This window comes from Corvus cornix, chromosome 6 (assembly GCF_000738735.6).
Source record: "Corvus cornix cornix isolate S_Up_H32 chromosome 6, ASM73873v5, whole genome shotgun sequence".
NCBI lineage: Eukaryota > Metazoa > Chordata > Aves > Passeriformes > Corvidae > Corvus > Corvus cornix.
This window is the reverse complement of record NC_046336.1, coordinates 4241274-4262914: the sequence shown is the minus strand read 5'-3', so window position 1 is coordinate 4262914 and position 21641 is coordinate 4241274. Positions and strand designations below refer to the sequence as shown.

General features: G+C 45.7%; 1 protein-coding gene across 1 annotated transcript in view; it reads left to right on the top strand.

The window, feature by feature from the left end:
- The first annotated feature begins 2006 nt into the window (after positions 1–2006).
- The window catches only part of DMBT1 (deleted in malignant brain tumors 1), a 35022-nt gene continuing 15387 nt past the window's right edge, over positions 2007–21641 (top strand). The window contains 15 exon segments of the mRNA XM_039553977.1: positions 2007–2334; positions 2890–3258; positions 3717–4067; positions 4332–4379; positions 4620–4984; positions 5443–5583; positions 5585–5837; positions 6275–6646; positions 7131–7136; positions 7201–7512; positions 7760–7807; positions 8050–8361; positions 13599–13606; positions 19534–19900; positions 21159–21601. Of these exon segments, the coding sequence (XP_039409911.1) occupies positions 2007–2334; positions 2890–3258; positions 3717–4067; positions 4332–4379; positions 4620–4984; positions 5443–5583; positions 5585–5837; positions 6275–6646; positions 7131–7136; positions 7201–7512; positions 7760–7807; positions 8050–8361; positions 13599–13606; positions 19534–19900; positions 21159–21601 (3723 nt within the window).

The window sequence follows — 21641 nt, the reverse complement described above, 5'->3', positions numbered from 1 at the left end:
GACCTTGACTAAGCATGTCATTGATTTATTTTTGCATGAAAATCATGAATACATTTATGCAAGTTTTCTTTGTTCTTGTTTTGGGGTTTTTTACTACTCATTTAATTTTCCAGATAAGCCTGTGTATATAAACAACTGAAAGTGGGTTGGGTATTTCAAATGAGAAGCACAGATTTAAGGGAGTTCCACAAATATTCTGTATTACTCACTCCCAGTCACATCTTCCTGTAAACTTTGAGTATTTCACTTTATTAGGTTGATGGTACAACTGCAATGCTTGGTTTATTCATCTCCCAACATTTTCTATCCATTCCTGGCAAATACACATTAAGAATTGCTACTAAAAAACTCAAATATCAGTCAAAAATCCAAACTATTCTTTTTAAACTGACCGAACATTAATCCAAACATGCATGTATGAAAAACAGGTTGGCTAAATGGCAGATTTGCCCTCAGTTGTGTCTGTTAACATCCTTATTTTAATTGAAAACATAATTTTGTGAGGCTACCATGCCCTTGTGGAATATGATGTTACTAATTATCTCTTATTTTGCAGAGACCAGAGCTTTGCCCTGCATCCCAAAACATGCAGCTCCCTAGGGAAAACATAGCTCATCTGAATTTGTTGATCACTGAAAATACTGTATTGTAAATAGAGTCACTGAAAGCAGCCATGTACTACAAGAATCCTAAAGTAATAAATTCATGGAATCACAGAATCATAGAACGATTTGGGTTACAAGGCAACTTTAATAATCTTCTGCCTTAAACCTCCAAAAAGAAGCAGAGACAGTTTAAAACAGAAGATGCTCAGAGCCGTGTCTGACCTTGAAAGTTGCCAGTGAAGGGAACTCCATAACATCTCAGGCAACATCAAAAGATTAGGACTCATTTGACTGAATAAAAGTGTTTTGAAGATGTGCCAAAAAATTCTTGCTTTTCTCGCTCCTTCCACAGAAGAACAACCTTGAGATTGAGACGTTGCTCTCCATCTCCCATGTGACAGGGTGACACCAACATCCCCAGCGCTGGGAGAAACCTGGTCATGCTCCTTCACCCGACAGGGCCTCACCTGCTTCTTTCTCTTCCTTCTCTACAGATGCCACCAGCACTGATACACTCAGGTTAAGGTCATCTGCTCCTCCAGGTGGGTGTGAATCTGTCCACAAATTCTGGCCAGTGCTTTTGAGGAGCCAGTAATTTCTGCAGAGTTTGGGATTTGTTTTCTCCATGGGACAGCAGAGCACAGGAAAAGCACATCAAAATGAAGCCAAGACTCGCAGTCCTGGTGGTCTGAAACTTGTAGAGCAATGTCAAGTCCCCAGCCAGGCAAGGTGCCTGCTTGTGGTCTTTGTTGGCTGGAATTCGGTGTGTTTTGCAATGAGTCCAGGGTTATATCTTTGGCTGATCCCACCATGCAAGACCATCCTGCTGAGACCCCTAGGCTCTCCATTTCCCATGTGACAGGGTGGAACAAGCATCCCCAGGACTGGGAGAAACCTGGCCATCCTCCTTCTTAAGCCAGGGCCTCAGTTGCTTATTTCGCTTCCTCCCCTGCAGATGCCACAATCAAACTAAGACTAACTTTCTCTGCTGGTCTAAGTGAGTCTCAATTTGTACTGGGATTTCTGACTGCTGCTTTTGAAGAAAAAATTAGTGCCTCACACTTTGGGGTTTGTCTTCTAGAAAGGAGAGCAGAGCCTCACCTGCCTCTTTCCTTTCCTCCCACACAGATGCCACAACCACAATATCACCCATCACAACCACCTCTGCTCCTTCAGGTGGGTCTGAATGTCTCCTGGGTTTTGTGGCCACTGCTTTGTGCAGAAACAATTAGTGCCTCAGAGTCTGGGCTTTGGTTTTCTCGGTGGGAGAGGAGAACCACGGAAATGCAGTTGAACAGAGCCAAGACTGGCAGTCGGGGTGGTCTGTAACTCACAGAGTGATGCCAAGGCCCCGGCAAGAGAAGGTGCCTTTGTGCTAGAGTCTCTTGCCAAGTTTTGCGTATGTCCTTTTTCCAAGATGCCACCATCCGCCTGGTGAACGGCAGCAACCGCTGCGAGGGTCGCGTTGAGATTTCACACTCCGGGGGTCGGGGCACCGTCTGTGACGACAGCTGGGACCTGAGCGATGCCCGGGTGGTGTGCAGGCAGCTGGGATGTGGCTTTGCTGTTTCTGCAACATCGAGCGCCTCCTTTGGACAAGGCAGTGGCAGCATCTACCTGGACGATGTGAACTGTGCAGGGTGGGAGTCGTCCCTCTTCCAGTGCAGCCACCGTGGCTGGGGCGTCCACAACTGCAACCATGGTGAAGATGCTGGTGTTGTGTGCTCAGGTACCATTGATTTGACTGCCTGCACAGCGGGACGCTTTCAGAAAGTGGTCTTAGCTGGTAGGAATTCGATGTGTGTTGGGCATGAGGGCAGGATTATGTTTCTGGTTGATCCCACCATGTGAGACCATTCTGTCGAGCTGCCTGGGCTCTCCACTGCCCAGCAGTGCATGCCAAGGTGGCACCAACATGCCCCGCACAGCAGAAACCCAGTCACGGTTCTTCATCCAACAGGCCTCACCTGCCTCCTTCTTTTCCTCTCCTACAGGTGCCCTAAGTACAACCACACCCAGCACCACCAGCTCTGCTCCTTCAGGTGGGTCTGAATGTCTCCTGGGTTTTTTGGCCACTGCTTTGTGCAGAAACAAATAGTGCCTCAGAGTCTGGGCTTTGGTTCCCTCCCTGGGAGAGGAGAACCAAGGAAAACCAGTTGAAGAGAGCTGAGACTGGCAGTCGGGGTGGGCTGTAACTCACAGAGTGATGCCAAGGCCCCGGCAAGAGAAGGTGCCTTTGTGCTAGAGTCTCTTGCCAAGTTTTGCGTATGTCCTTCTTTCCAAGATGCCACCATCCGCCTGGTGAACGGCAGGAACCGCTGCGAGGGTCGCGTTGAGATTTCACACTCCGGGGGTCGGGGCACCGTCTGTGACGACAGCTGGGACCTGAGCGATGCCCAGGTGGTGTGCAGGCAGCTGGGATGTGGCTTTGCTGTTTCTGCAACATCGAGCGCCTCCTTTGGACAAGGCAGTGGCAGCATCTACCTGGACGATGTGAACTGTGCAGGGTCAGAGTCGTCCCTCTTCCAGTGCAGCCACCGTGGCTGGGGCGTCCACAACTGTGGCCACAATGAAGATGCTGGTGTTGTGTGCTCAGGTACCATTGATTTGACTGCCTGCACAGCGGGACGCTTTCAGAAAGTGGTCTTAGCTGGTAGGAATTCGATGTGTGTTGGGCATGAGGGCAGGATTATGTTTCTCGTGGATCCCACCATGTGAGACCATTCTGTCGAGCTGCCCGGGCTCTCCACTGCCCATGTTGGTGCCAAGGTGGCACCAACATGCCCAGCACAGGCAGAAACCCAGTCACGGTTCTTCATCCAACAGGCCTCACCTGCCTCTTTCCTTTCCTCCCCTACAGCTGCCCTAAGTACAACCACACCCAGCACCACCAGCTCTGCTCCTTCAGGTGGGTCTGAATGTCTCCTGGGTTTTGTGGCCACTGCTTTGTGCAGAAACAATTAGTGCCTCAGAGTCTGGGCTTTGGTTCCCTCCCTGGGAGAGGAGAACCACGGAAGAGCAGTTGAACACAGCCCAGACTGGGAGTCGGGGTGGGCTGTAACTCACAGAGTGATGCCAAGGCCCCGGCAAGAGAAGGTGCCTTTGTGCTAGAGTCTCTTGCCAAGTTTTGCGTATCTCCTTCTTTCCAAGATGCCACCATCCGCCTGGTGAACGGCAGCAACCGCTGCGAGGGTCGCGTTGAGATTTCACACTCCGGGGGTCGGGGCACCGTCTGTGACGACAGCTGGGACCTGAGCGATGCCCAGGTGGTGTGCAGGCAGCTGGGATGTGGCTTTGCTGTTTCTGCAACATCGAGCGCCTCCTTTGGACAAGGCAGTGGCAGCATCTACCTGGACGATGTGAACTGTGCAGGGTGGGAGTCGTCCCTCTTCCAGTGCAGCCACCGTGGCTGGGGCGTCCACAACTGTGGCCACAATGAAGATGCTGGTGTTGTGTGCTCAGGTACCATTGATTTGACTGCCTGCACAGCGGGACGCTTTCAGAAAGTGGTCTTAGCTGGTAGGAATTCGATGTGTGTTGGGCATGAGGGCAGGATTATGTTTCTGGTGGATCCCACCATGTGAGACCATTCTGTCGAGCTGCCTGGGCTCTCCACTGCCCATGTTGGTGCCAAGGTGGCACCAACATGCCCAGCACTGGCAGAAACCCAGTCACGGTTCTTCATCCAACAGGCCTCACCTGCCTCTTTCCTTTCCTCCCCTACAGCTGCCCTAAGTACAACCACACCCAGCACCACCAGCTCTGCTCCTTCAGGTGGGTCTGAATGTCTCCTGGGTTTTGTGGCCACTGCTTTGTGCAGAAACAATTAGTGCCTCAGAGTCTGGGCTTTGGTTTTCTCGGTGGGAGAGGAGAACCACGGAAGAGCAGTTGAACACAGCCCAGACTGGGAGTCGGGGTGGGCTGTAACTCACAGAGTGATGCCAAGGCCCCGGCAAGAGAAGGTGCCTTTGTGCTAGACTCTTGCCAAGTTTTCCGTATCTCCTTCTTTCCAAGATGCCACCATCCGCCTGGTGAACGGCAGCAACCGCTGCGAGGGTCGCGTTGAGATTTCACACTCCGGGGGTCGGGGCACCGTCTGTGACGACAGCTGGGACCTGAGCGATGCCCAGGTGGTGTGCAGGCAGCTGGGATGTGGCTTTGCTGTTTCTGCAACATCGAGCGCCTCCTTTGGACAAGGCAGTGGCAGCATCTACCTGGACGATGTGAACTGTGCAGGGTCAGAGTCGTCCCTCTTCCAGTGCAGCCACCGTGGCTGGGGCGTCCACAACTGTGGCCACAATGAAGATGCTGGTGTTGTGTGCTCAGGTACCATTGATTTGACTGCCTGCACAGCGGGACGCTTTCAGAAAGTGGTCTTAGCTGGTAGGAATTCGATGTGTGTTGGGCATGAGGGCAGGATTATGTTTCTGGTGGATCCCACCATGTGAGACCATTCTGTCGAGCCGCCCGGGCTCTCCACTGCCCAGCAGTGCATGCCCAGCACAGGCAGAAACCCAGTCACGGTTCTTCATCCAACAGGCCTCACCTGCCTCTTTCCTTTCCTCCCCTACAGCTGCCCTAAGTACAACCACACCCAGCACCACCAGCTCTGCTCCTTCAGGTGGGTCTGAATGTCTCCTGGGTTTTGTGGCCACTGCTTTGTGCAGAAACAATTAGTGCCTCAGAGTCTGGGCTTTGGTTTCCTCGTGGGAGAGGAGAACCACGGAAATGCAGTTGAACAGAGCCAAGACTGGCAGTCGGGGTGGTCTGTAACTCACAGAGTGATGCCAAGGCCCCGGCAAGAGAAGGTGCCTTTGTGCTAGAGTCTCTTGCCAAGTTTTCCGTATCTCCTTCTTTCCAAGATGCCACCATCCGCCTGGTGAACGGCAGGAACCGCTGCGAGGGTCGCGTTGAGATTTCACACTCCGGGGGTCGGGGCACCGTCTGTGACGACAGCTGGGACCTGAGCGATGCCCAGGGTGGTGTGCAGGCAGCTGGGATGTGGCTTTGCTGTTTCTGCAACATCGAGCGCCTCCTTTGGACAAGGCAGTGGCAGCATCTACCTGGACGATGTGAACTGTGCAGGGTGGGAGTCATCCCTCTTCCAGTGCAGCCACCGTGGCTGGGGCGTCCACAACTGTGGCCACGGTGAAGATGCTGGTGTTGTGTGCTCAGGTACCTTTGATTTGACTGCCTGCACAGCGGGACGCTTTCAGAAAGTGGTCTTAGCTGGTAGGAATTAGATGTGTGTTGGGCATGAGGGCAGGATTATGTTTCTGGTGGATCCCACCATGTGAGACCATTCTGTCGAGCCGCCCGGGCTCTCCACTGCCCATGTTGGTGCCAGGTGGCAGCAACATGCCCAGCACTGGCAGAAACCCAGTCACGGTTCTTCATCCTACAGGCCTCACCTGCCTCTTTCCTTTCCTCCCCTACAGCTGCCCTAAGTACAACCACACCCAGCACCACCAGCTCTGCTCCTTCAGGTGGGTCTGAATGTCTCCTGGGTTTTGTGGCCACTGCTTTGTGCAGAAACAATTAGTGCCTCAGAGTCTGGGCTTTGGTTTCCTCGGTGGAGAGGAGAACCACGGAAATGCAGTTGAACAGAGCCCAAGACTGGGAGTCGGGGTGGTCTGTAACTCACAGAGTGATGCCAAGGCCCCGGCAAGAGAAGGTGCCTTTGTGCTAGAGTCTCTTGCCAAGTTTTGCGTATCTCCTTCTTTCCAAGATGCCCACCATCCGCCTGGTGAACGGCAGCAACCGCTGCGAGGGTCGCGTTGAGATTTCACACTCCGGGGGTCGGGGCACCGTCTGTGACGACAGCTGGGACCTGAGCGATGCCCAGGTGGTGTGCAGGCAGCTGGGATGTGGCTTTGCTGTTTCTGCAACATCGAGCGCCTCCTTTGGACAAGGCAGTGGCAGCATCTACCTGGACGATGTGAACTGTGCAGGGTGGGAGTCGTCCCTCTTCCAGTGCAGCCACCGTGGCTGGGGCGTCCACAACTGTGGCCACGGTGAAGATGCTGGTGTTGTGTGCTCAGGTACCTTTGATTTGACTGCCTGCACAGCGGGACGCTTTCAGAAAGTGGTCTTAGCTGGTAGGAATTCGATGTGTGTTGGGCATGAGGGCAGGATTATGTTTCTGGTGGATCCCACCATGTGAGACCATTCTGTCGAGCCGCCCGGGCTCTCCACTGCCCATGTTGGTGCCAAGGTGGCACCAACATGCCCCGCACAGGCAGAAACCCAGTCACGGTTCTTCATCCTACAGGCCTCACCTGCCTCTTTCCTTTCCTCCCCTACAGCTGCCCTAAGTACAACCACACCCAGCACCACCAGCTCTGCTCCTTCAGGTGGGTCTGAATGTCTCCTGGGTTTTGTGGCCACTGCTTTGTGCAGAAACAATTAGTGCCTCAGAGTCTGGGCTTTGGTTTTCTCGGTGGGAGAGGAGAACCAAGGAAATGCAGTTGAACAGAGCCGAGACTGGGAGTCGGGGTGGTCTGTAACTCACAGTGTGATGCCCAGGCCCCGGCAAGAGAAGGTGCCTTTGTGCTAGAGTCTCTTGCCAAGTTTTGCGTATCTCCTTCTTTCCAAGATGCCACCATCCGCCTGGTGAACGGCAGGAACCACTGCGAGGGTCGCGTTGAGATTTCACACTCCGGGGGTCGGGGCACCGTCTGTGACGACAGCTGGGACCTGAGCGATGCCCAGGTGGTGTGCAGGCAGCTGGGATGTGGCTTTGCTGTTTCTGCAACATCGAGCGCCTCCTTTGGACAAGGCAGTGGCAGCATCTACCTGGACGATGTGAACTGTGCAGGGTGGGAGTCGTCCCTCTTCCAGTGCAGCCACCGTGGCTGGGGCGTCCACAACTGCAACCATGGTGAAGATGCTGGTGTTGTGTGCTCAGGTACCATTGATTTGACTGCCTGCACAGCGGGACGCTTTCAGAAAGTGGTCTTAGCTGGTAGGAATTCGATGTGTGTTGGGCATGAGGGCAGGATTATGTTTCTGGTGGATCCCACCATGTGAGACCATTCTGTCAAGCTGCCTGGGCTCTCCACTGCCCAGCAGTGCATGCCCAGCACAGGCAGAAACCCAGTCACGGTTCTTCATCCTACAGGCCTCACCTGCCTCTTTCCTTTCCTCCCCTACAGCTGCCCTAAGTACAACCACACCCAGCACCACCAGCTCTGCTCCTTCAGGTGGGTCTGAATGTCTCCTGGGTTTTGTGGCCACTGCTTTGTGCAGAAACAATTAGTGCCTCAGAGTCTGGGCTTTGGTTCCCTCCCTGGGAGAGGAGAACCACGGAAATGCAGTTGAACACAGCCCAGACTGGGAGTTGGGGTGGTCTGTAACTCACAGAGTGATGCCAAGGCCCCGGCAAGAGAAGGTGCCTTTGTGCTAGAGTCTCTTGCCAAGTTTTGCGTATGTCCTTCTTTCCAAGATGCCACCATCCGCCTGGTGAACGGCAGCAACCGCTGCGAGGGTCGCGTTGAGATTTCACACTCCGGGGGTCGGGGCACCGTCTGTGACGACAGCTGGGACCTGAACGATGCCCGGGTGGTGTGCAGGCAGCTGGGATGTGGCTTTGCTGTTTCTGCAACATCGAGCGCCTCCTTTGGACAAGGCAGTGGCAGCATCTACCTGGACGATGTGAACTGTGCAGGGTGGGAGTCGTCCCTCTTCCAGTGCAGCCACCGTGGCTGGGGCGTCCACAACTGCAACCATGGTGAAGATGCTGGTGTTGTGTGCTCAGGTACCATTGATTTGACTGCCTGCACAGCAGGACGCTTTCAGAAAGTGGTCTTAGCTGGTAGGAATTCGATGTGTGTTGGGCATGAGGGCAGGATTATGTTTCTGGTTGACCCCGCCATGTGAGACCATTCTGCTGACACTCCCAGTCTCTCCACTGCCCGTATTGGTGCCAAGGTGGCACCAACATGCCCAGCACCGGGAGGAAATCTGGCCATGCTTCTTCAGCCACCAGGGCCTCGCCTGCTTCTTTTTCTTTGTTACATAGAGGTCCCACAAGCTCAGCCCCTTTTTCTAATCCTTCAGCTTAATGTGTTTTTTTCCATTCCTCCGATCCATTACTGTGGAAGTGTATTAATTACTATTTTGCAGGTATGATCTCTGTCATTCTCATAGTATAATGTGTTTGTAAAAAACTTTTCTGGTCTCAACTCTTTATTTGCTACACATTGGTCTTTTCTGTTTGAGTGATTGTATTGCTGGTGGTGGGTTTCAGAGTATGCTGACTTCATGGGTGATTTTCTTTTATTCGTTCCCTGAGTTTATGGTCTTTAGGCTACCACTTCTTTCTTTATTTCATACATTTGTGCCTGAAGCCCACACAGTTATTAACTTCAAGCATGGGTCAGAATTCTCTGAAGAGTTCATCGCTCTTCTAGCCTAACTGAGAGGAGCACAATCATTATGTTTCTTTAGAGATTTAACCTTGTGTTGCGATGCCTTGTGCCTATAGAATATATTTTTATTTAATCAGAAGTAAATCTAAATGAATCACTCCTATACCTCATTTTCTTTTTTTTTTTTTCTATTTTAGGTCAAAAAATTATTTGTGGTGACACACTTTTTAATTCCTCTGGAACATTTCAGAGTCCTTCTTTGAATTATTCAGATAAAGCAGATTGTCTGTGGCAAATACATGTAACAAATAATTTCCGCATTATGCTCACATTTGATAACATTCAGTAAGTAAACCACTTTCTGCTTGGGCAATAAGAATATTCCAAATCTCAACTGTATCCACAGTTCCTGGGCACATTTCCCATCCTATAAGTGAATGATAAATATACATGGGAAATGTGTAGGTGCAGAATCCTATTATATTGTTTGTTCCGTATTTAAACCCCAAAGTTTACCAAATGCATTTTTTAATATATTCTCATTTCTTCCTCAGGTTGCAAGGTGGATGCCGGTATGACTACATTGAGATCTATGATGGCCCACCCAACTCTTCTCCTCTACTTGAAAGAATTTGCTCTAGTTCTTCTCTCACGTACACGTCATCCTCAAACTTCATGTCTCTCAGATTTTACAGTGACTCCAGATATTCCAATGGAAGTTTTCAGGCTCAGTATCAGTCCTTTCCAGCAGACCAGAACACCAGTAAATTTCCATTCTATTTGTAATTCTGTTCTCGTGGTAATGTTCTCTTTGCTCAGAAGCTTTTATACGCTGATCTTTTACTAAATAAGTATTTGCTAACATTGTTAAAGGAATCCCACACAGATGATATTCCTACTTGAATTTTGTAACTCATTATTGACCGCTCACTTTCAGAAAATAACTAGTTTTTCTTTAAAAATATTTGATTTATTTGCCTTTAGATGTTTTCGCTACTTATTTCTAAGTTGTTTTTTAAACTCATATTTCTTTGTATCACATTATAATTCATGTAATTTTTTGTACCATTCTGGAGAAACTTTCACAAAATCATAGAAATGTTGGTTAGAAAGGACTTTTGGAGGTTTCCTTGTCCAACTATTCAAAACAGAGCTACTGCCAGCACCAGGTCAGGTCCATTAAGAACTGGTCTAGCTGTGTCTCATCATTCAAAGGATGAAATACTTGAAACTACTTCTTTGGGTGACCTGTCCTATTGCTTACTCATATCTAAATCTCAAGTGTAAAAATAAGTGGTTTGGCTTATGAATTCTCTTCTCTAAATGGTAGCAGTTATTACATTTGTTGGACTTGCAATATGGAAACATTATCATGTACCTGAAACCACTAATAATTCATATTTTTTTCCCTAGCCCTTCTGTGCTTGCCAACCTACATGCACGCAGTGGTAAACAGACACTATCTCCAGTCCCAGGGCTACTCAATGGGGAGCATCAGCCTTGAAGACCCCAGTTGTAGACCAAAAATCACATCAACTGAGGTTATATTCAACATTTCATACAGCAACTGTGGTACACGTAGACAGGTTAGTGTCAACACATTTGGGAGAGCTCTGGGCATGGGAATTTAATAGACATTTGGAAAGTTGTCATGGATTGCAAAGAGTGTTGTAGGCCACAGGCATTCAAAACACTGAAAAGGAGCATGTGTTTCTGGAGGCTGAGGTTTGTTAAATATTTCTACTCATCCTTCCCAGAGTACCTATATCCTTCCCTGTACCTATTTCAGAATGATGTTCTAGAGAACAAAAATAGAGGGGAGATATAAGTGAACAATCCCATCCAGAATGCTTGGGATTTTTCAGTAGGACACATCCTTTCTGACTGCTTCTAGGACCTGGCACATACAGAAGTTCACAGTACTCACAGTATTTACAGTGAACATGACCACATGTGGTAATTTAACACTCATTTATGTGTCAAACAGGGCAACAACGAAACGATCACCTACTCCAATGTGATAAAAGTGTCTGCTCCTGGTAGAGTCATCAAGAGGCAAAAGGACCTTCACTTGCACATCAGCTGCAAAATGCTGCAGAACACCTGGGTGAAAGGCATGTACATTGCCAATGACGTCATCGACATCAACGAAACCCAGTATGGCAGATACGACGTGAACTTGACGTTCTACAACTCCTCATCTTTCCAGTGGCCAGTGCATGACTTCCCATACTATGTTGACATGGATCAGAATTTGTTCCTTCAAGCTTCTCTTCACAGCTCTGACCAAAATCTGACGGTATTTGTGGACACATGTGTGGCATCACCTGATTCTAGTGATTTTACAACACTGGTCTATGAACTGACCAAAAGTGGGTAAGAACTTTGTAAAAAATTACTTTAAAAGTGTCTCTATGTGTAGTTCTAAAAGAGCTTAATTTGTGAGAGAGGTGATTTGGGGCCAGTGTACATTGGTTGCAATTCTCAGGGCAAATATGCTTCTGAAACAGCCTTCTGGCAAAGCCTGAATAAAATGCAGAATGACAACCAAACGTCATTCAGGAGTTGCAGTCAAGCACTGAGATTTAACTCAAGGAGGCAGTGAGGCACTGAGGACTGACTTCGTTTCTGAAATAGATGTATGAAATGGAGGGATGTCAATGGCTCTACATTTCTGTACATCATGAGTTTTACAGCATCATAACTGGAATACAAAACTGTCTACTCAAAGAGAAGAGACATTCCTTAGGCTTTTCTTGTTATTCTAGAAGCCTAAACCACTTTGCTTAATTTTATACCAAAGTACATTGAAGCACTAAAGAGAATGCTTATTTAAAAAAACCCAAACTTCTATTAAAATGAGTTTTATGCTTCCAGAGTAGAAAGAGGGAGTTTCTCTATCTGCAACAACTTTCAGGGGCCTCTTTTCAAACAGTTAATCCTGTTGGCAAATGCAAAACTGGCTCTCACCTGAAACACAGAAGCCAGCAGAACCACTAGCCATTTTTCAGCTATTCATGTGTATGCAGAATTTGTTAAGCTATGAAATTTCTCTGCTGTGTACATTTAATAATTCCTTTTCTTGCTAAAAGCACTTTTTTTTTTTTAAAGCTTTTGATTTCTCTTTTACTTCCTGGTTTTATATCTAACCTTGAAACTTACTGCAAAGAGAGGGTGTAATAGTGCTTCTACTCAAGAGAAGCTGTGAGTTAATAGCTAATCTGTTGATTTTTTTATCTTTCCAGGTGTGCTAGTGATTCTACCTACGTTCTTTTCCCCTCACCACGCAGTGATGTTGCTCGGTTTGGGTTTAACTCTTTCTCATTCGTGAACCGATTCCCGTCAGTTTTCCTGCAGTGTGAGCTGGTGGTGTGCAGGTACCATGACTACTCCTCCCGCTGCTATCAAGGCTGTGTTAGTAGGTTCAAGAGGAATGCAGATTCTTCCCATAAACAAGTGAATGTTGTTATTGGACCTGTGCAGCTTCGGGAAGCTCATGCTGAGAACAGGAACATTGGTAAGTTTAAATATCTTTAATAACGTAAGACTCTGGGTGTTACTGTGTGTTTGCATTTCAGTTCAGACATGAAATTCAGTTCAGCTCTGAAATGTGCCTTTGCTGGTTTATTTACAAATCTGCTATAATTCTTATGGGGGATAATTATTTTTTTAATATATAAAATATTTCTATTAGATTTACAAGCTCTTTCCTTTCTATCATAGTTTATATCCATTCTTTTTTCTGCACATGTCAAATGGCAATTGATTCAGTTCTATGGGAAGAGGGATGAGATGTAACCCATCTCCCTGCTGGATTTATATTAATTTTCCAAAGCTGTCTATGCCTGATTTGCATGTCTGTTATTTATTTACAACCAATCTCTAGGTCCTCTTGGAAGTGCTGTTTCTCAGTGTCCTTTAGCTGCTGTTTCCACTACCAGAAAGCAACATCTTAAGGTCTTTGAGTGTAATCATTACAGACTCCCAGTTTCTCTTTAATTTCTTGCTGCAATCTTTACTTGTTTTGCATGGCCACAGAATCATTTGTGAAATAATGTACATTAAAACAATTTGGTTTCTGATCAGATCCAGATCACTGCATTTAAACTCAAGTTCTATTTGCTTAATTACCTTTGCAATCAACTAACTCAGGAAAAAAAGTGTAAGTCTCTCTCTGACTCTTTTATGCACAGAGCTGGCCTCTGACATCCAGGCAAAAGGGGAAACTCCGAGCTCAGTGCCTGCTGCCAGCTCCCACGCTCCTCTGGCTGTGACCACTGTGGTGTTGGTAGCAGCCGTTCTCACAGTGGGAGGATTTCTTTGGAAGCGGAAACTGCAGGAGCTCATCCCCTACCAGAAAATGTGAGAGGTAGCTCCAGACATGAAGGTGGAAGGATACTTTCACCAGCCACCTGCTTCGTTATTTGGGTTTGCAATCAGTGTAAAGGGCAGCTCTTACTTGGCTGTTCCACCATTCTGACCATGTTTGAAGATGCATCAAGATTGCACCTGATACCAGGTGCCATGAACTGAACTTATAAAGCAATCTGATTTTAAAATCTAGTCCAAACACACCTAAGGTGTAAAGAAAGGTTGATTTCTTTCATCCCAGCATTCAAATAAGCATCTTCAGTGCTGGACATTTCAAAGCATTTCAGTTGAACTCCGCATTGAGTGTCTGTCTGAGAAGACTGATTTATGTGACTTGAGAAACAAGAATGGACTTATCTGGCCATTGCTGATATGCAGATGAAACACGTGTAGCACCATAAGATACACTGGAAGTAGTCCAAGAAAAATGTTTCTTTGCAGCAAAAAAATCTCAATAATGAGCCATAAGCAAATATGCTCAGGGGCTTCACATAAGGAATTATTCCTGTACAGTGTTCCTGACTTTGGGCAGGATGGTTCTTCCCAAATTCATATTTCTCTGAGTAAATGTAGGCCATTTATAAGATTTTGTATGGAGGATGAATATAATCCTGTTACATAAATGTGTAATTAAAAAAAGCAGGAAAGAAAATTTGAGCAATTTTTTTTGTGTGTACTTGCAAACATCCCACTTGTGTGTGTGAGCTCATGGCTAACACATTGTCAGGGTCGAGAACGTGGCTTCTGACAAAGTGACTTTGCCAAGCAATGATTCCTGTTCTTGTTCTCACACATTTCTACACCTGAATGGGTGGGAGGGAGAGAATATACATAAGTTCCCATAAGGAAGTGGGACCTGTCTCCTATCCCCATGCGAAAACAAAATAAAAAAACAATAAAAAAAGAAGAATTTGTTTGGAAGAAGCTACTTAATACAGGTGGAAAGGTCACTGGTATTGATTGAGAAATGCCCTTCTTGAGAATTTCCTGTTTTCCAGCCAGCTGTGAAAGAGGTAAGTTCATTTGGAACTGAGCAGTGTCAGATGTGCAAGGTGAGCCAAAGTGGTGACGTGTGAGGAAGGTGAGCTGTGCTCTTGCGTGACATCCTGACCTGACAAGGAGGATAAGGGCAGCTCTGACGGGAATCAGCCCTACAGCCTGTACCATTTGTTCCTTCAAGCTGCCTTCTGCTTATGATTCCAGGCAGGCCTCTCGTCACCTCTCCGTGATGTGAAGGGATCACACAAGTAGGGACTGGCACTACACACAGAAAGTGTGAGTTTTTTTCCACACGTGAGGAACAAGGATTGAGGGTCCTCCTCTCCTCTTTGCCTATAGCCACCTTTGGAGGGCAGAGCCCCCCAGGAGGCTCTTCATCTGTTCTCTGGACCAGAGATTGTCCAGGCTTGGAGGAATCCAGCCATCTGCTCAGCACAGCAAGGACTCTCCTGGACCTGGGCTTTCCTAGCTCTATAGAGCAGGACCTTCCCCTCTGCTCTTCCCACACCTGCTGTATTGTCCTTCCCCTGTTCCTGCTGTGGCCTTGCTGCTGTGGTGTTGCTACCATGCCATCTTGCAGGGTACAGTTTGATGGCACTTTTTTCCACTTCTCCTACTCTCTCAATATTATTTTGACCAGATAAGCGGAAAGATCCCAGGTCTAGATCCTGATGTCTCCAATCCTCACTGTCCCTGTGCTGTTCAGAGCTGAGTTTTCCCATAGCATGTCTGTGCCAGGGTTCCCAGATGGAGAAATACCATGTCTAGATAAAAATGCAAGGTGATAAGAATTACCAAATTCAATGGTTTCCACATTAAATATTGCTGTAGAAAGCTTTGCCAAACTGTTCAGGTGGTAGATATCTCAGATTCATCCTCATTTCTTGCTGTCTCCCTTGATGCTCAGGCATTGGAGTAATGCAGGATTCAAGAAAACTGGGTTTGATGATGAGGAAAGGGTCAGGCTCTAAATGTACGTGTGCCTGGTGAATGATCTCTGTGCCACAAACCTTCCTGCCTGGATTCAGACTACCATCCCTTTGTGGAGAAGTCTGTGGTTATCCTTTTTCCAGTCAGGATACTTTCCTATAGTCATGGGTGAAAGCTGATTAATGTTGTTCATCCTGTCAATGGTTTTCATTTTTACCTTTACAAACCCAGTATGTTTGCAAAGTGCCCTCACAGTTGTCAGCAGAAGAGAAAGTGTTTTCAAAGCTCAGTGTAACTTCTTTGACAGAGTGATGTGCTGGGAAATACCTCAAGCTGCCAGAAGAAGATCTTGAGAACAAAAATGTGTTACTGCAAGACATTTATCTAGCCAGTGGGAAGGCTGAAATACTGTATGGTATTTGCATTAATTAGTTAAGGTTAATTAAAATCTGTTTCCACTATGCAGAGACTGTCTGATAATAAAGATTTCTAGAAATATCTAGATTGTTGAAATGAAGAATTTATTAATGAAGGAGGTAGTGAAGAACTAGTCAATCAATCAATCTTGATCTTCTACCTGGGCAGCTTAAGACATTTTTTTACACTTGAATTACCTGGGAATCCCTTTTGTGTTCCCCTTCCTCCTCACCCTTTTTCAGTTATTACAAGAGTTTGGAGAAGAACTGTGATCCATCACTCACTTTTGCTTCACTGAATGCAGTGTTTGATTGGCCAGTCAGATACACGGGATTTTTTCTGCTTCTTGTCAAGGTGTCAAAACCAGAATATGAATAGTGAATACTAGGTGTTGTGTACATATCCTCATTCATGTGGTTATTTGGATAAAGAAGAAACATATTTACCATTCTGAATGTTCACTTTCAAGGCTTCCAAAGTTATCTTTGGCCTCTTGTATCTTTAACTTCCTTCTTCCATTCCAATGATATTAGCTTTTGTGGAAAGACATTTTGGATCACTCTCTTTGCCCCCTGGGCTTTGGTCTTCATGCTTGATGACTGTCCCTGCAGGCAATAAATTTGTATATGGCAGCAACTTTAACTGGTGATAATTCCATACAAGACATGATGGCTGTGGTGGTAGGGATGAGGTGGAGAACAATATTCTGGCTCTTCAGTGTTAGGGTGCTTACCAGCTTCTCTTGTTAAATTGTTAGAAACACAGAAACAGAGGAAAGTAACCACTCTGGCAAGAGAGTGGTGAATGAGAATTAAGCATTATTTCATGTTGTGGAAAAGCCTTGTATTCATTCTTCAAAGAATGACACAGCTGTAACTGTAGCTATGTAAAATTAAACAAGGAATATACTAATACATTTTCTTAATCTGAAGAAATCTGAACATTTTTTCCCCTGATTTGTTGGTTCAAAGGATCAAATGAAATTTTAGAATAAAATTTGTTTTGACTTATGCAATTTGCTTAAGTACGCACAAAATCCACTGATTCTCCCACAGTGTTTGCACAAAAAGTTATCAGTTGACCCTGGTTCTCTGACACTTCCTTGGAATCTGTCAGTGAATTTTGACTTGAATTTTGCCTTGAACTTAAATGTGCCCCAAAATAATAGATTTATACTCGGGCTGAAGCTGTTGACTTCAACTGCGAGGTTCTTCAGAGACTCCCCAGTCATACTTAAACAGGGCTACCAGGTCTGATCTTATTTTATTTGAAGTATGCTGAAGCTTTAGGACATTCATGGCTTCCCAGGGAGACTTGCCACATTAGCTGGCAAGTATCTTGTTTGCTGGAAGAAACCAATTTAAGTATCAAGATTCTACTCTCATCCCAATACCTGTCCAGGAATCTCCTCATGAAAGGAAAACGCTGATATTCATCAGCCAGAATTGAAAGGTGTCTTTGGACAGGAGCTCTATTTTTTTTGGTACAATGATGTGATTGTGAAACCTATGGTAGCATAAATAGTTCCTTCCAGGCAATGGAAAATGTTACTCTTGAGATATTGTCTTTTTGCAAGACCCAGGAAGTTACAAAATATTAAACAACAAATCAAACATATGTTTGTTTCAGATCAGAGGACTGTGGTTGTTTTATTGTTCTCCTGTAGAAAGAGAGACCTGTAGAGCCACTCCCCTTCAGAAATAGAGACTATATATTGTGAAGTCCTCTTTACCATCAATGCCTGGTGAGATGGGTACCACTACGATTTTGACATGGCTACTCTTGTTGAGTCCAGCAGTTCTGGAGGCCAAAACAGGTAAAACACTTAGACTTGTTCCAGGGAACATTAAAAAGTTATAAACACTGCTTGGAGTCCTCTCTGTTTATTCCAAGAGCAGAAATTAGGTTCAGGTTGGTATTGGTTTGGGCAAATGAATAAAGGGGGAATTGGATAAAAGAGACAGCAGAGTTTAGCTCTGCTAAAATGATGAACTAATCTTCAGAGTGGATGATAAGAATGATTTGAACCATTTTGTGGAGTTCATTTTGCAGAGTTCATTTTGCTACCACCAGGTCTTACTCATCTTAGTGCCTTGTAACATTACAAGAATTGTGTCTGTGAGTATGTCATGAATGAGGGATTCTTCCAGTTCCAGAAATATGATCTAAAAATTATGGTAATATTTATTTCTTTATTTACTTTCAAGATGTATTTTACTCCAGAGTACATGTGTGCACACATATGCTATATATTTAATATTGCTTGTATTATTTGGTTCTTCTTGGTCTTATGTACAATGTAACCAAATATAACATGAAGTTACGTTTTCACACTCTACCACTGTGGTTAAATGATGGGTGTCTAAAAATAATGAGAGATTAAATTCTTTTAGTTCAACTTTTTTTATGGTCATAGAATTTTTCCTTCCATGATTGCTTTCTATCTCCTGAGTAGCTTGGGGACTTTGAGCTAAATAGTTCTCTGTATATCTTAGAATAATTGCTGATGACTTTTCTAATGAGTTATTTAAGCATCATGGTGATAATTTACATTGCCGTCATTCACCTCATCAATTCTCTTCATCTGTCTCCTGCTTTTCTGGTGATAAGTCATCTCACTCCAGCTCCTCTAGTTCTTCTCTCTACTCTCTGCCTCTGTCTCCCGGGGCAGAGTATTTGCTGTATTTATACAATCACAGGCTTTTGTCTTTTTGGTACCTTTGAAGTGTAAGGCAGGACTCAACATATCCAATTTCATCCCCAGCTGATGGTTATGCTCTCACAGTGATGACAGGCCTTGAATGAAAGCAAATAAAACTGGTTTAGGTCGGCTTACATTTCCTAATCCCACTCTGACTTTTTGCCAGGTTCGCTGTTTCACTTCTCAAAAACACTGAGCAGGGTTCAAAAACGTGAGTGTTCAAGTAGGTATTTGAAGGAAAAAGTCAGATATAAGTCAAGGGGCACTTTCATAGCTTTGCCCTTTGAAAGTCATACAAATCAGGGCAATTTTGGTTTGGTCACCGTCTTGACTGTACTTCTAGTTCAATAGCAAAGAATTAGGTGCAGTGAAGAAATCCTGGAGCTGTTAACTTTTGAGATTTGTTTTGCTTTGGATGACTTCGTTTTTAATAACAAGGTAAATATGTACTTGGCAGCAAAGTAAAATATAACAAGTGCAGCATGCATGCTTTGATTTCCAAAGTGTAATACTGCAAATCTGAAGTTACAACATTTGTTTGCTTGCTTACACCTGGTGGTAAAGCCTTTAATAAACTTTAATAAACTAAATCCAAAAATGGATCTCTAAAATCAGGATTTTCATGCTGGTCACACCGGAATGTCTAAACAAGACATATAAAGCTGAAAAGCAGATGGGCTTTATCTGGATGAATGCAGTAATCAGCTGTATACATGATAGCTTATTTCTTTATTTCAAAATGTAATAACATTTTACTGGTATATAAGAAATAAAGCCACAGAATTCCTACTGAAATCTTTATAATCCTGCTGAGACCATCATCCATTCTGTAGAACATTTGGTGGAATTCTTCCACTAAAATTACTCTTAAAAGCTATAGGATTTGGTTGTGATGTGTGGACTCTAGGTCCTTAAACTTGTCCTAAAAATTTCCTTTCTTGCTTAAATAGTTTGTGCTTAGCCTGCTGCCTAACTTTACTGTAGGGATCTTGCATAAAATATACGTGGCTGATTTTGAGAACTGGAAGAGAGGAACAAAAAACGTACAAATAACCTCTGTCCTCACAGGCACTTAATACTGGGCTGGGCAACACCTCCTAGGGACAACAGGGGAAGAAGAAAGAACAGATACTCCTTACAGTCCCTTCCAGCTTGTTTGCCTGACTGTTTTGTGCTCAATCCCCTCTCTGCCACAGGGCGGTATCTCCAGCTGGTGAACGGAAGGCACCGATGTGAAGGTCGTGTTGAGATCTATTACAGAGGACGGTCGGGGACAGTTTGTGATGACTTCTGGGACCTGGCGGATGCCCAGGTTGTGTGCAGGCAGCTGGGATGTGGCAGGGCCATTGCAGCTCTAGGGAGTGCCTACTTCGGTCCAGGCTCGGGTGACATCGTGCTGGACAACGTGGGGTGCAGAGGAAATGAGGTGTCCTTGTTCCGCTGTAATCACACGGGATGGAGGGTACACAACTGTGCCCACTACGAAGATGCTTCTGTCATCTGTTCAGGTACTCCCACATTTCTTTCCCAGCAATCCTGTCCTTTCAGAACCAGCACAGACTCATGTTTTCTCACTACGGTCATATAAAAACTGCACTTGCTCATCCATGCAAAGCACTTAAAAACCCCAAGGATCAGATGTACATTGCCGATATGCAGAACAATTATTCCATCTAATCACCAGGCAGTGGCTAAAAGGAAACAATTCACCATTAGAGGCAAAGCCATGTCTGATAGGCAAAGTTTATCAGGGAGGAATGGGGTTAGGTGAACTCTTAATGGATTAGTTATGGGCAGTAATAGTTTCACAATCACAACCCAGACTGTCATAGCTCACAATTTACTTTGGATCGTTTCCATATTTGTCAAGTCTTCCTTCATTTAGGTCTATTAATGCCCTTTTTCTTTGCAAATATCCATCCATTTTGACTAGTCTTTCACCTTTCTGTTTTCATTTTGCTTTCCCATTAATTTTTAGAAGAATGTAGGTTATTTGTGTCTTACTTTCTCCTGTATTAATAACAGATCATCATGAACTGAGACATGGCTGATAACAACAGACTATTCAGGTGTTTTATACCTGTATCACAGTTTTCCATGTTTCCTTAGAGAGTAAGAGCCTGGAGAGCTGAATCCATGGTAGAAGGAAGTGCTAACAACAGCAGTGTTTTTAACTTAGAAGAAAAGAATAAAAATTGCTACAATACCTCTATTAATCTATGTGTGATCTGTTCAGAGCCTTTTAAAATGCCATTTATTTCTTGCTTGCACTCACAGCTCCAGTGCCTTTTATGGGCTGCATGTATTCAAGAGATGATTCAGCCTGGTCCATTCCTGCCCTTGCACCAAGCACCATCCCAAGACCACTGTTCCTGGGGATGTTCTGATCCTCCGCAGAAGGGCATTCACAATGGTGAAAGGTCCAAGCCCTGCTGCTGTCAGCAGCCCCACATCTACCCCCCTCCATTCCAGGAGCCTGTAGAGTCTATGGCTGTGCCTGGGCTCTGGTGTCCTGGGGCTGGGAGCAGATGCCATACCAGAACCTTACCCTGCTTACCATCTGGAAATACCACTTCCAAGAAAAAGTTTAAATTGGCTGTTACCCACTTCCATTCAACCCATTGACCCCAGACAAGATGGACAATGCCATCAGAGTAATTGTTCTTGGTTTCACTTCATCCTTGAGGAACTGGGCTTGTAGCTACCACACAGACATACCCATTGCACAGTGCTCATGTGTAGGGTGTTCTTCTTCTTTTTTCACAGAAGAGTCTGATCCAACATCAACAGATACAACAACCTCAACACTGGAGACAACCACTCCAGTGGAGTCAACCACAGAAGGGACAACACTCACAGAACCAGCATCAAGAGTCCTCATGGAGGAGATGACATCCCTGGGGCAGATGACCACAACAGAATTAACAACCAACACAGGGGAGGCGACAGTGCCAATGACAACCCTAGAGGTGACAACCACCACACTACTCATGACTTCCACAGGAGAGATGTCCACTTCACCAGAGATGACCACTGCAGGGTCATCCCCTGCCCCATCGTCCACACTGTCTGGTACAATCACTACAGCAAGAGTGGACACCACAGTAGAGGAGAGCACAGCAGGTAACCCTGTCCCCTGTCATTCACTATTCTCTTCAGTGTCCCTGAACTTCCTTCCCAGACCTGATTGCTCTGCAGGGGCACTCCCAAAATGACAGGAGAGAGTTCCATGCTCTCTTCCCCCATTAA